Genomic DNA, 11144 nt, shown 5'->3' on the forward strand with positions numbered 1-11144 from the left:
TTGAAGGTTGCCGAGATACATGACGTGTACATGGCGGTAAGTGGCGAGAGTGTGTGTGAAGAAGTACACCCCTGCAGGGTTAATATGATCTATTCGAATAGCCGTGTCCGCGGTAAAGGACTTCTGGGTTGCCTATAACAGTTCATAGACAAGTGAAAGTGGATACTCTAAAATGCGCAAGATAAGCGTGAGTGCTATGGATGGCGTTCTCGTAGGGAGACGGGAGCGGATCCATAGTGGTGTATTGATATGGTGAACATGTGGACTCGTGTGCACCACCCCAAAAGAGTTATTTGCAGTCGTAGTTTAGGATAGCCACCGAGTCAAAGCTGGCTTGCTGCAGTTAAACCCCACCATCCCGTTGTTGATACTGATGCATATGTAGATAGTTCTGATGTAAGTCTTGCTGGGTACATTTGTACTGACGTTTGCCTATTTTACGTTTTTGCAGAGACTTCCGTCTCACTAGTAGTTCCGCGTGGACTTCGAGGTTTAGCTTGTTACCTCAGCTACGGTCTTGTGCCCTCGGCAGGATCTGGTAGATAGTCAGGCTTCTCAGCCTTTTTCATTTATAGTTGTCTGTACTCAGACAAGTTAAGCTTCCGCTTGTGCTTTGACTTGTATGCTCTGAATGTTGGGTCATGAGACCCATGTTTGTAATATCTCGCTCCTCGGAGCCTAATGAATAAATACTTGAGTTGTAGAGTCATGTTGTGATGCCATGTTGTATTTGCACATATCGAGCATATTGTGTGTATGTTATTGAAATGCTTGGTATGTGTGGGATCTGACTATCTAGTTGTTTATCCTTAGTAGCCTCTCTTACCGGAAAATGTCTCCTAGTGCTTCCACTGAGCCATGGTAGCTTGCTACTGCTCTGGAACACTTAGGCTAGCCGGCATGTGTCCTTCTTCGTTTCTGTGTCTGTCCCTTCGGGAAAATGTCACGCGATTAATACCGGAGTCCTGTTAGCCCGCTACAGCCCGGTTCACCGGGGCCCTGCTAGCCCAGTGCTACAGCCTGGATTCACTCGCTGATGACCGACACGTTCGATGCTGGGTCATGGATGCCTGTCCCTGTAAGTTTGTGCCACTTTGGGTTTACGACTAGCCATGTCAGCCCGGGCTCCTTATCATATGAATGCTAGCGACACTATCATATACGTGTGCCAAAAGGTGCAAACGGTCCCGGGCAAAAGTAAGGCGACACCCATGGGGATACCGTGCGTGAGGCCGCAAAGTGATATGAGGTGTTACATGCTAGATCGATGTGGCATTGAATCGGGGCCCTGACACTCATTTTGCTCCGTATGTAATCTGTAATGGAATCTTTAAAAAGACTTATATTTAGGAACGGAGGAGTATATGAGTTATTACACTATTCTCAGACTATAATTTTTATTTAAAATATATATTTCAAAATGAAAAATAAAACATAAACGAGTCTGCATAAGATAAATCTGGACAGATCAATTTACATATTTATTTTATTCCAATATTTTTTTCCCACATACAACAATAGTTTTCTCATGCAAACTCTGTATCGTTGTTCCACAATGGTCAACAAGTGCGTTGCTAAGTGGGCAGGCCTTCGGTCGCTGGTGTCCCTCCGATCATGAATGCATGGCAGATGTGAGGCCGCATGTTACGCGGTGACTGACAAGAGGCAAGTCACCTGATCTCGGTGCTCTAAGTGCGCATGCTCCTCTGTCCAAGTCTCCAAGAACTGTCGCGCAATGTGAATAGCGGTCTATCGATCGATTTATCATTACAATCAGTGCATCATCGTCTCCCAGAAACAATAGCTATCAGTGCGCAACATCACTGTTTTAATTCTTGGGGGAAAACAAAAATGTATGCCAATTTTTGATTTCTTTGTGAATTATAGTTAACACTACGCAGTATACGGATATTGCCACCGATATGAAATCCTCACTTCCAGCTTTCCCCTAGAAAACAAGTCTTCACTATCAGCTTTCCTCGAAGGAAAATTTCCCCTTAACCCACCACGGCTGTTGGTTGATGTATGCTGAACCTTGCAACGTTGGTTTAGTTTCATTTAGAAGCAGGGATATGTCTTCTAACTTATAGTCGTCCGCACCGAATCCGATCGGTCCGGACTGCTGTGCGCCGCGGCCTGTTGGCTGCACTCCTCGACAACCCTCGTCGGTGTCCTAGCCTTGAGCATCATCTCAGCATACTCCGCCTCAGGGTCCGACAGAGCCACGATCGCCCCGCCCGCCCCCACCGAGGCCTCCCCATCGTGCAGCACCACCGTCCTGATCACGATGTTCAAGTCGAACGTGCGGTTGTACGAGAAGAACCCGATCGACCCTGAGTAGATGCCCCTCGGGCTGCTCTCGAGTGCGTCGAGGATCTCCATCGACCTCACCTTTGGGGCGCCCGTCATCGAACCTCCTGGAAAGGCGGCTTTGATGCAGTCGACGGGGCTTAGGTCGGGCTTCTTTGTCCCGCGGATGGTGCTCACCATGGTGTGGACTGACTTGTATGACTCGACGTCCATGAGGCGAGGAACGTGCACGCTTCCGGGCTCACAGACCTTGCCCAGGTCGTTTCTTAAGAGATCAACAATCATCAAGTTTTCAGCCTGATCCTTTTCACTGTTGAACAAATGCAGAACAAAAACATTATCAGCACTGTGGCACCCCAATTCAGAAGCTTGCAGGAATAATAATCGCCACATAAATAACAGTGATACTGAACAACCAGCAGGATAGGGATAGAAACATCAGCAAGCACGGCATTCATATAGTTAAGAGAGACCTCCAAGTACACAAGGGAAAACATATTAAATTATGATGATCTTTTTTACAATTATTGGCTGTAGCAACAAAAGAACTGCATATATTATCATATAATCATATCGTTTTCGATGATAGAACAGTGATATAGTCTGATGCATAAACTAAATAGTTTCAGCAGGCGTAGTTTGTTTCTCTGCAAGATTGTTGAAAAAACCTGTTCTTTTGGGCGGCTTAAAAAATAAGCTGCATCTCCCCAGCTTAAAAAATAAGCCGCTCTCAAAATTTGTGGAGGCTTCTAGATTAGTAATCTCATAACTAGTTCAGAAGCCCCAATAAATAAGGGAGGCGGCTTATGACAAAAGCTAGAGAGGAGGCAGCTTATTTTTTAAGCCGCCAAAAGAACTGACCCTAAAGGTCATACAATTTACTTGCTTCCCTAGCACTCAAAAGGGAAATCGTTCACAAAGCAACTTAATCCAAAAGAAAAATTGTGAAATAACTTAGGCCTCATTTGGTTCACAGGAATTTTGTAGGAATTCTAGAGGATAGGAATTTTGTAGGGAAAAAATCCATTGGAGCCATTTGGTTTGTAGGAATGAATTTCTATTCCTATGAAGGATAGGAACCGAATCCCTTTACATTTCAAAGGAAAAAAAATATATTAGCCTAGACTCAATGGAAAAATTCCTATCATATGCATCAAATATTCAAATGGCATCTCTTTCCCTATAGGAATTGAGATACATGACATCCCACTTCCTATCGTTTTCCTATTCCCATAATATTCATATCCTATGAATCAAAAGAGGCCTTATTCAGGAATCTTGTTGTAGTGATTATGAGTAGTGCATAAAAAAGAAATTGGTAAAAGGAAAAACTAGGTCTCCCAATTGTAACCTCTCCAAAAGGACACTTAAAAATATCAGCAAAATAAAAGAAGATGTATATTTCATATACTTGCCTGTATTTCAGTTGCAAACGTAGGCATTCATCTTCCTCGGGTGTTCTGCCACGTGCTATAGTGCCTTTGATTGGTTTTGCCTCCAGAACTGCATTTTGATCTAGCCGCAGAAACCGTTCAGGAGAAGAGCAGCATATACTCAGGTTTTCTGAGGAGAAGTTAAGCCAGGCTGCATAGGGAGCTGGATTTTGCTTTCTCAATTTAAGGTACAGTTGAAGAGCATTTATATACTCTATCCCTCTCCTCATCCGAGTGGTCAGGCATAACTCGTAACTTTCTCCGTCTCTGATATAATCCAGGCAACTTCGAACATCCTTAATGTATTGATCCTTTGATTTTTCTACGACAAAACTTTGCTTATTCACATTGGATGATCCAATAAGTGACTTTCCATAAGTCGGTAGTCCTGGTGACATAGCAGCCATCCTGAGAAGCTTCTTCTCAGTCTCCAGCAACCATGAAGTGTGTGTCGTATTATGGTGCATCCCATTTCCATTACTTAAAGAATATTCGTCATATAATGACAGAATATATACATCACCATTGTTGTGATCGATCGCCACGAGGTTATCAGCAAAGAAGAAGCACGCATCAGGAGTACTTGATTTAGCTTTGTTAGATGATGCATCACATTCAACCTTAAGACCATACCTGGTTTCAAATGAAAGTTATTGAGTCAGAGAAGAGCTAAAAGAACTTAAAAAAAATACTATGGCACTTCATTAAAATGCAAAAGCAGTAATGAAATCATGGAAGACAAATATGAGAACGAAAGGACACGAGATTGAGGCGATTCTTTGTGAAGCAAAAAACTATGAACATACTCCCTCTGTAAAGAAATATGAGAGGATCACTACATCTAAACGCTCTTATATTTCTTTACAGATGGAGTACTATCTTAAGAAGTAACCTAACTGCAGGCAGGAAAACAGTTAAAATACCAAACATATAATGAAGCCATGATAACAAATCTACCTACCCTAGATATCCAACAAATCCACCATGGAAGTCAAATGGCAGCCCTTCAAAATCCTCTTCATCGTATTTAATGGACTGAATCTCCTGCAGAATGTGAAACATTGAGTAACTGGAGCTCACAAGCAAGATTCTGCTTTGCTGATAAGCTCAAGGGTTCATGGGCTTAATACCAAATCAACCGTAGTTGAGAATTCATCAGTATATTAGGTGGAGAATACAAATTCTGTGGGTCGCAAACAATGCCACATAATCAAATGCCTATCCATGGATTGTGTTGACACATCTCCAATAGCAATCAAGCACTTAAGTTCAGTTCGTAAAAGAAAAATTCCTAGTTCTTTGCTAATGTGTATGTATATAGGCTTGCAAAAAAATGTGTATATAGCCTCAATGTGATTAATTATTGCGATGTGCTGTGCAGACATAGAAAATATGTAGCTTGGAACGGTGGCAGAATACAACATTACCATCACATACACATAATGTGAGGTTCAATATTAAGCATACCATCAAGTGAGCCGTTTCAACTTATACCTTGTGAAGGAATTCCAAGAAGCCATCTTTGAGAGAGTTTTTCACAGCAGATCCATGAGCATCTCGAATAGTAATGGTTCCTCGACAGTTGGCTCTGGAAGAAATCCAGGATACCATGAAGATTTATGACACATGGAAGTGCACTATCTTTGCTTCTATTTTGGAGAAGTACCTTCCTACCTTTGATTGGAGAGGTGAAATGTCATTTGCTTCCACAGAGGTCCGCCCTTACCACCCATAAATGAAAAGCGTGCCCTGTTCTGCAAGAAGCAATAGCTCAGAACGAAAAAAATTATGATATAACTAAAATGCAGAGCAAATGCATTGCGATCAGGGAAGAAAATGGAATTGGTATCACATAAGTTAATACATATCCAGTTCCCTGACTCAACTAAAAACTGATTCCAACTTAATTCACATAGATGAAGACAAATATTATACACATTTGTTCTGCTCATTTCATCTCCTAGAGTGAAAAGCAAGGTTCTTTTAAAAGCATCTTTTGTTGTTTATGCAGTAAATCTGCATGTCAATGAGCATCCAATTAGTTGTAGTAACATAAAATCATATCCTCATCAAGCTTCACTTACATCAGATGAAATCCACACAGTAAAGTAACTGGATGATCAAGCAAGAGTAAGCTGATTTGGCACCTGATCAACTGATGAGCTATCCAGCCAAAATGTATCTTCAGCATTTTGATGACCAAAAAGCTCTGAGAAAATGTCTTCAGAGCTACCTGTGCGGCTGAGAAAGTTATCAATTCTCTTCCATCTCAACCGCAAATGTTTTTTCTCGCTGTTTCTCTCTGCAAGCATGTGAACCCGAACAGAATCGCCAAACTCTAGTCCTTCAGTGTGCGACAAGCCTTTGGGGACATAATTGCATTGATCTGCAGAATTGACCTGCCGGCCAATTAGAAAGTCAACTACGACGGAGTATAAAGGGTATGTGCAGGAAATATTTAGTCACATATGGTACTTGAGGGCTTTCCAGTTTACCAATACTGTGAACCTTTCTTTCCTGAAACAATGATGATTGTGATCCAAATTCAGTTGTTATCCTCTTAAAGTTCTGAAAAATCTGTCTTCCATAATGAGTAGCAACACTCTCTGGATGGAACTGGAATAAAAGGCAATCAATTGTAAGAAAAAATAACAATTTAAGAGGAAACATGAAACAGAATTAGCCACTATACCTGCACTCCATAATGAGGCATGCTGGAATGCTTGATGCCCATGACAATCTTGTAGCCGTCTGGCTTAGTAGCATTGTTTATGGTAATTGGAACTTCACGATTGTTAGTGCGCCCTGAAGGATCTGCTATAGAAAAGTTATTCAATGATCCCCAGAATGAAGTGTTGTCAGACTTATCGCTATCAAGGAAAGATAGCATTCTGGGAGAAGCAGTCCATGCTATTGATACAAGATCCTCAGGCAGCGAGCTTGCTTCTATTACAAGTGAATGGTAGCGCACTACCTGAAATAGCATCAGTAAGTACAATGTTTTTTGTTGCACAAGTGGAAAGTGCAGGCTGAAACACGGACAATAAGGGGCTAGGTAACTTCAGTGGTACACTAACCTTGAATCCAGAGTTTATACCTGATGGGATATGATTAAAGAGGTAGCATCCATTATGTTCGATTTCACTGATTTACGAAAGATAAGTGTCAGGCCATGTGTTAACCGTAAGTGCAGCCAGAACTTGAAGATTGTGACACACAAAGCAACGGATCAGAAAGCTGATAGTACATATTAGCGTGCAGAAGAGTTCAAGGTCTTACCTAAGTCGTCCATGTATAGCTTCAGGAGCATGGACAATTTTAGCGCCATGGACTAATCCCAAGGCCTGCAACGATCAAACACACCATCCGTTTCAGGCCAAGATGCCACCACATGGTCATACTTTTTCCCCTTTTTTTAAGACTGATTCACAAACAAGTTCACAAGGACAAACATTATTGTTTCACCTGGTGGCCAAGGCAAACACCCAGGATGGGTATATCTCCGCACTCACAAAGTATCCGCAGACATACACCTGAAAAAACAACACATGTATATAACATCATTCTTTGACAGATACAAGTGTAGCAAGTAGCAAGTGAATTAGAATTGATGCATAGCCCTCACCTATGTCGGTAGGACACGCCGGAGATCCAGGGCCAGGCGAGATCACGATGTTGTCGAAGGCCCTCTTCTTGTACACCCAATGGTAAACATCCCTCCACGCCCACTCGTCGTTGCGCACCACCACAGGCGGCACTGCAGATTCAGACCACCGGCCATAAGGACACCGTCCAGTAAAGCAGTAGGAAAGGTGTGATCTCTCTCAATCTAGTTCAGAACATCTCCAATAATAATCAATTCAATTCAATTCAATTCAACAAATGGGCACTGCGGGAAGCTACAAAGGGACTACTCGTCGGTCGCGGAGCTAGATTAAGGCATACTCTGAGCGTGTTCACTGAGAGGGAGAGGGAGAGGGAGAGGGAAGCGGGGTTGGTGGGGCGGCTCACCGCCGTTGACGACGGAGAGCTCCTGGAAGATGTTGTAGGTGTAGCTGTCGTAGTTGTCGATAAGGAGCGTCCTCACCGGCGGCTCCTCCGGGCCCGGCCCCTCATCCCCGCCGGCCCGCAGCGCCGCGGGACGCCTGGCGCCGCCCCGGCACGGGGGCTGCTGCCACCGCGCGGAGGACGGCTGCGGCGGGGACCACCTCGCCGTCGGCGGGGCGGAGAGGCGGAGCGCGGCCATCTTTATCCCTCGGCGGGACGGATGCGGGAGAGGAGAGATCAGAGGAGCGAGCGAAAGAGAAGCGAGGAGAAAAGGCGGCTCGCTTTTCTGGGGCGGTGGTTCGCTGCTGGTGCGGAAATTATTTATTTATGAATGAAATATTTTGTGCTGCTCCGCCTATCGTCTTGGCGGCTGTGCCCCAGTGCCGTCCCCGTCTCCTCCGCCACCACCAAACCCAGCGGCCCACTGCGGTCGGCGGGAGGTCATGGGCTGATGCTGGGACGCTGGGTGGGGGTTGGTGGGGCAACTCCAGTACATGACCCCATCATGACCGGGTGCGTTTCGCAAAACGAACAAACCGGATGGTCCAGTGTGCGGGCGCAAACGGATTTTTATCCGTTTTATGTCCGCTTTCGACCCATCCCCGGTTTAAGTTTGGGCCGATTTTGAGATAAAACGGACAGCGAGCAGACAGGCGGGACGCGCGCGCTTGTCCTTCCCTGGCCCGCCCGTCGGTGGCACAAAGCTCCACCCCGGTGCCCCATTTCGCATCATTTTTCCCCAAACCCTCCCACGTCCCGCCCACCACCCTCCCCGTCCATGGTCGACGCCCCGCCGAATTCTGGCGGCCGGCCAGGCCGTCGACCCGCTCGAAAAGGTGAAGAAGGCAGCCAAGGGTCCGAGGAAGCCGCAGTCGAAATGCACGCTGTCGAATTCCCGGCTCCGCAGACCCAAGAAAGGTTCGAACTCAGGGGCGTGTGTGAAGGACTCAACCTCTCAAGCCGCTTGACTCGCTGCTCTCACGACCTAGCTCGATGAACAGGAAGGAAATGGACACGGCAGTTTAGCCAGGTTCCGGCCATCTTGCGGTGTAAAACCCTACTCCTGCTTTGTGGTGGATTAGCCTCACGGGGGGCTGAGGATGAACTAGTACAAGTGGAGGAACAGCCTCAGGAGGCTTGTTCTTGTGATGAGCTCTAGGGGTTTGGTCTCTCAAGGGCTTGATCCCTTCCACGGTGGTGGCTAGATTGTATTTATAGTGGCCTTGGACCTCTTCCCTCAAAACTTAGGCGGGAAGGGATCCCACAGTGGCCAATTTTGAAAGGGGACAATTAGTACATCTGATCCTGACGAAAGGTGGTCTTCGCCTGCAAAGCTTATGATCGTGACGTCGTGGTGGGCTCGACGATGACATCCATCCTGTCGTTCTAGCGGTCCTGGTCTTGTTGCACGCAAACGACAACCTTTGGCTGATTCCTTGGGACTCCGCACATGTGCTTGCCTCCTTAACACCAAAAAGGAACCCTGCCGCTATGCGCCCGCTGGCGCGCACCTGGCCTTAGTCGTCATGGCTGATGTCACCTCAGCCTCATGAGGTGAGGGCTTGCATAGAAATCTCCGCTCCTCAGGAGGCCGTCTAGGAAGGCCGCTCCTTCAGGAGGTCTTGATGTCGTCCGCCTCGCGAGGCTTGGCCCCTCGCGAGGGTCTTGTCTCGTTGTGGTTGAAGATGGGCCGTACCAAGCTGTCGATGGAGCCACGTCATGGGCCGCAGGCAGGCAAGTCTGGGTACCCTGGTTCCCAGAACGCCGACAGAAGCCCCGAGGCCCAAGGTGCGCTCGCACTTGGCTTCGAGGCGAAGCCAAAGGGCAAGTGTGGAACGCCGCGGGCCCCAATCGCCTATGGACCAAGTTGACGCGTGGCTCTTGATGGGACGTGGGTGTCTCCGCTTCCCCACGCTACCTCGGCAACTGACGCTGGCTGACAAAAGGCCAACTCCCGCTGCCGAGCCTTCATTGTCTTCCCTTCGTCTTGCTCCAGATCTCATCCTTCTCCTGCCAAGAGCGCCTCCAGATGCACCAAGTCCCTGCTCCTGAGCTTCTCACCAATGACGGGCAAGAAAGCGAAACTTGCCGGCGCGGCCGCGCACTCCGCTCCTTCTGTCGCGCCGGCCCTCAGCCTGTCCTCCATCACTGAAGTCGGGCATCTCGCCGCCGTGCTCCCGCTGACGGCGAGCAATGACAACGAGGGAAGAGAGGCCGAGCTTCGGGTTGGCTCCGCCGAGCAGGGAACCTTGGCGGGTGCGGTCTTCCCCTTCTTCCTCCACAACATCTTTGCGGGGCTCATCCTGCCTTTCTCCAAGTTCTTCTTTGCCATCCTCGACCACTACCAGATCCATGCGCTTCACCCCCAACCCAACTCCGTCCTCCTCTTGCCGATCTTCGCCTTCTACTGCGAGGCCTTCGTGGGGGTGAAGCCCTCCATTGCGTTGTTCCGCCACTTCTTATCCCTCCGGACGCGCGGCTCAAACCAGTGCTCCGGATGTGTCTCCTTCGTCTCGCTCAATGACGGCAACACGCTCATGAAGGCCGAGAAGAAGGTGGACGACTTCCGACGCAAGTGGGTCTACCTGGACGCCCAAAGCCACCACGATCGGCTGGAGCTGCCGGCTGGGCCGCCGGAGAAGCTGGATCGATGGTCTCACGAGAAGCTCATCGATCCCCGAGCGGCGCCGGTCTTGAAGAAGATGCAGGCAGACATGGGCTCCATGGCGCTGACGGGGGCCATGATCGTCCAGGAGTTCCTGACGCAGCGCCTGGCCCCCTCCAAGCTCATTCGCGCCCCATGTGGGACCTTAAGGGCGCAGAAGATGGCCTCTGGCTGCGCCGAGGGGACCTGACGAGCGAGGAGCTGGGCAAGTCCATGTAGATCTTGCTCGGGAAGGATCTAGGCGGCCTCCCAGCAGCCCATCTTTCCATGTATCACCGCGACGACGGGGCGGCACTGGCCGCCACCATGCCGATCTTCAATGAGCGGGGGCTTGTGCCATCCGGGTCTCCTGACTCCCCAGTGTCGGTGTCCTCCGGCGAGGGCTCCGGCGAGGAGGAGGAGGACTAGGAGGAGACCCTAGAAGAGACTGGGGAGACTTCTGCTCCGCGGCAGAGCGAGCTCCTCAGGGATCTTCCTGACGACGACGACACCGGTGAAGGCTTGGTCGGGGGATCTCCGCGCCCCACCAGGGTCATCACGACGTCCAGGAGGACCCCGCTGCGGAGACTGATCCGCGGGGACCCGAAGGGGGAAACGGCGCTGGCACAGCCTTAAGGCAGCGCCCTCACGTCGTCGCCTGCCGCTGCCGCTCTAGAGACCCCCGTCGCGCGCCCGGTTGGGCCTCCGGG

The 11144-nt window shown here is 48.4% G+C and overlaps 1 protein-coding gene across 6 annotated transcripts; it reads right to left on the bottom strand.

Annotated features, from left to right (window-relative positions):
- Positions 1 to 1460: 1460 nt before the first annotated feature.
- On the bottom strand, positions 1461 to 8075 carry LOC119336017 (probable aminodeoxychorismate synthase, chloroplastic). Of its 6 annotated transcripts, none has more exons than XM_037608058.1 (13): positions 7755 to 8075; positions 7369 to 7500; positions 7209 to 7276; positions 7023 to 7087; positions 6821 to 6887; positions 6436 to 6717; positions 6252 to 6359; positions 5891 to 6142; positions 5418 to 5497; positions 5238 to 5331; positions 4705 to 4787; positions 3726 to 4376; positions 1461 to 2620 (listed from the first exon to the last, which is right to left on the bottom strand). In XM_037608058.1, the coding sequence occupies exons 1-13, from the start codon at positions 7987 to 7989 to the stop codon at positions 2080 to 2082; spliced, it is 2658 nt and encodes an 885-aa protein (XP_037463955.1). In that variant the 5' UTR covers positions 7990 to 8075; the 3' UTR covers positions 1461 to 2079. The 6 variants fall into 6 exon arrangements, with proteins under 6 accessions (XP_037463955.1, XP_037463954.1, XP_037463953.1 ...); XM_037608057.1 differs by having other exon boundaries at positions 5891 to 6129; positions 6239 to 6359; XM_037608056.1 differs by having other exon boundaries at positions 6219 to 6359.
- Between the last annotated feature and the right edge of the window lie 3069 nt (positions 8076 to 11144).

The sequence above is a fragment of the Triticum dicoccoides genome, chromosome 7B (genome assembly GCF_002162155.2).
Source record: "Triticum dicoccoides isolate Atlit2015 ecotype Zavitan chromosome 7B, WEW_v2.0, whole genome shotgun sequence".
Taxonomy (NCBI): domain Eukaryota; kingdom Viridiplantae; phylum Streptophyta; class Magnoliopsida; order Poales; family Poaceae; genus Triticum; species Triticum dicoccoides.

Bases quoted from the DNA above. Each gene is read 5' to 3' on its own strand.
- LOC119336017 (XM_037608056.1), bottom strand. From the start codon at position 7,989: ATGGCCGCGCTCCGCCTCTCCGCCCCGCCGACGGCGAGGTGGTCCCCG. The intron at 5,498-5,890 runs GTGCCAAATCAG...TGCTTCTTGCAG, and splicing joins ATAGCTCATCAGTTGATCAG to AACAGGGCACGCTTTTCATT. The intron at 5,332-5,417 runs GTAGGAAGGTAC...GATTTCTTCCAG, and splicing joins TTTCACCTCTCCAATCAAAG to AGCCAACTGTCGAGGAACCA.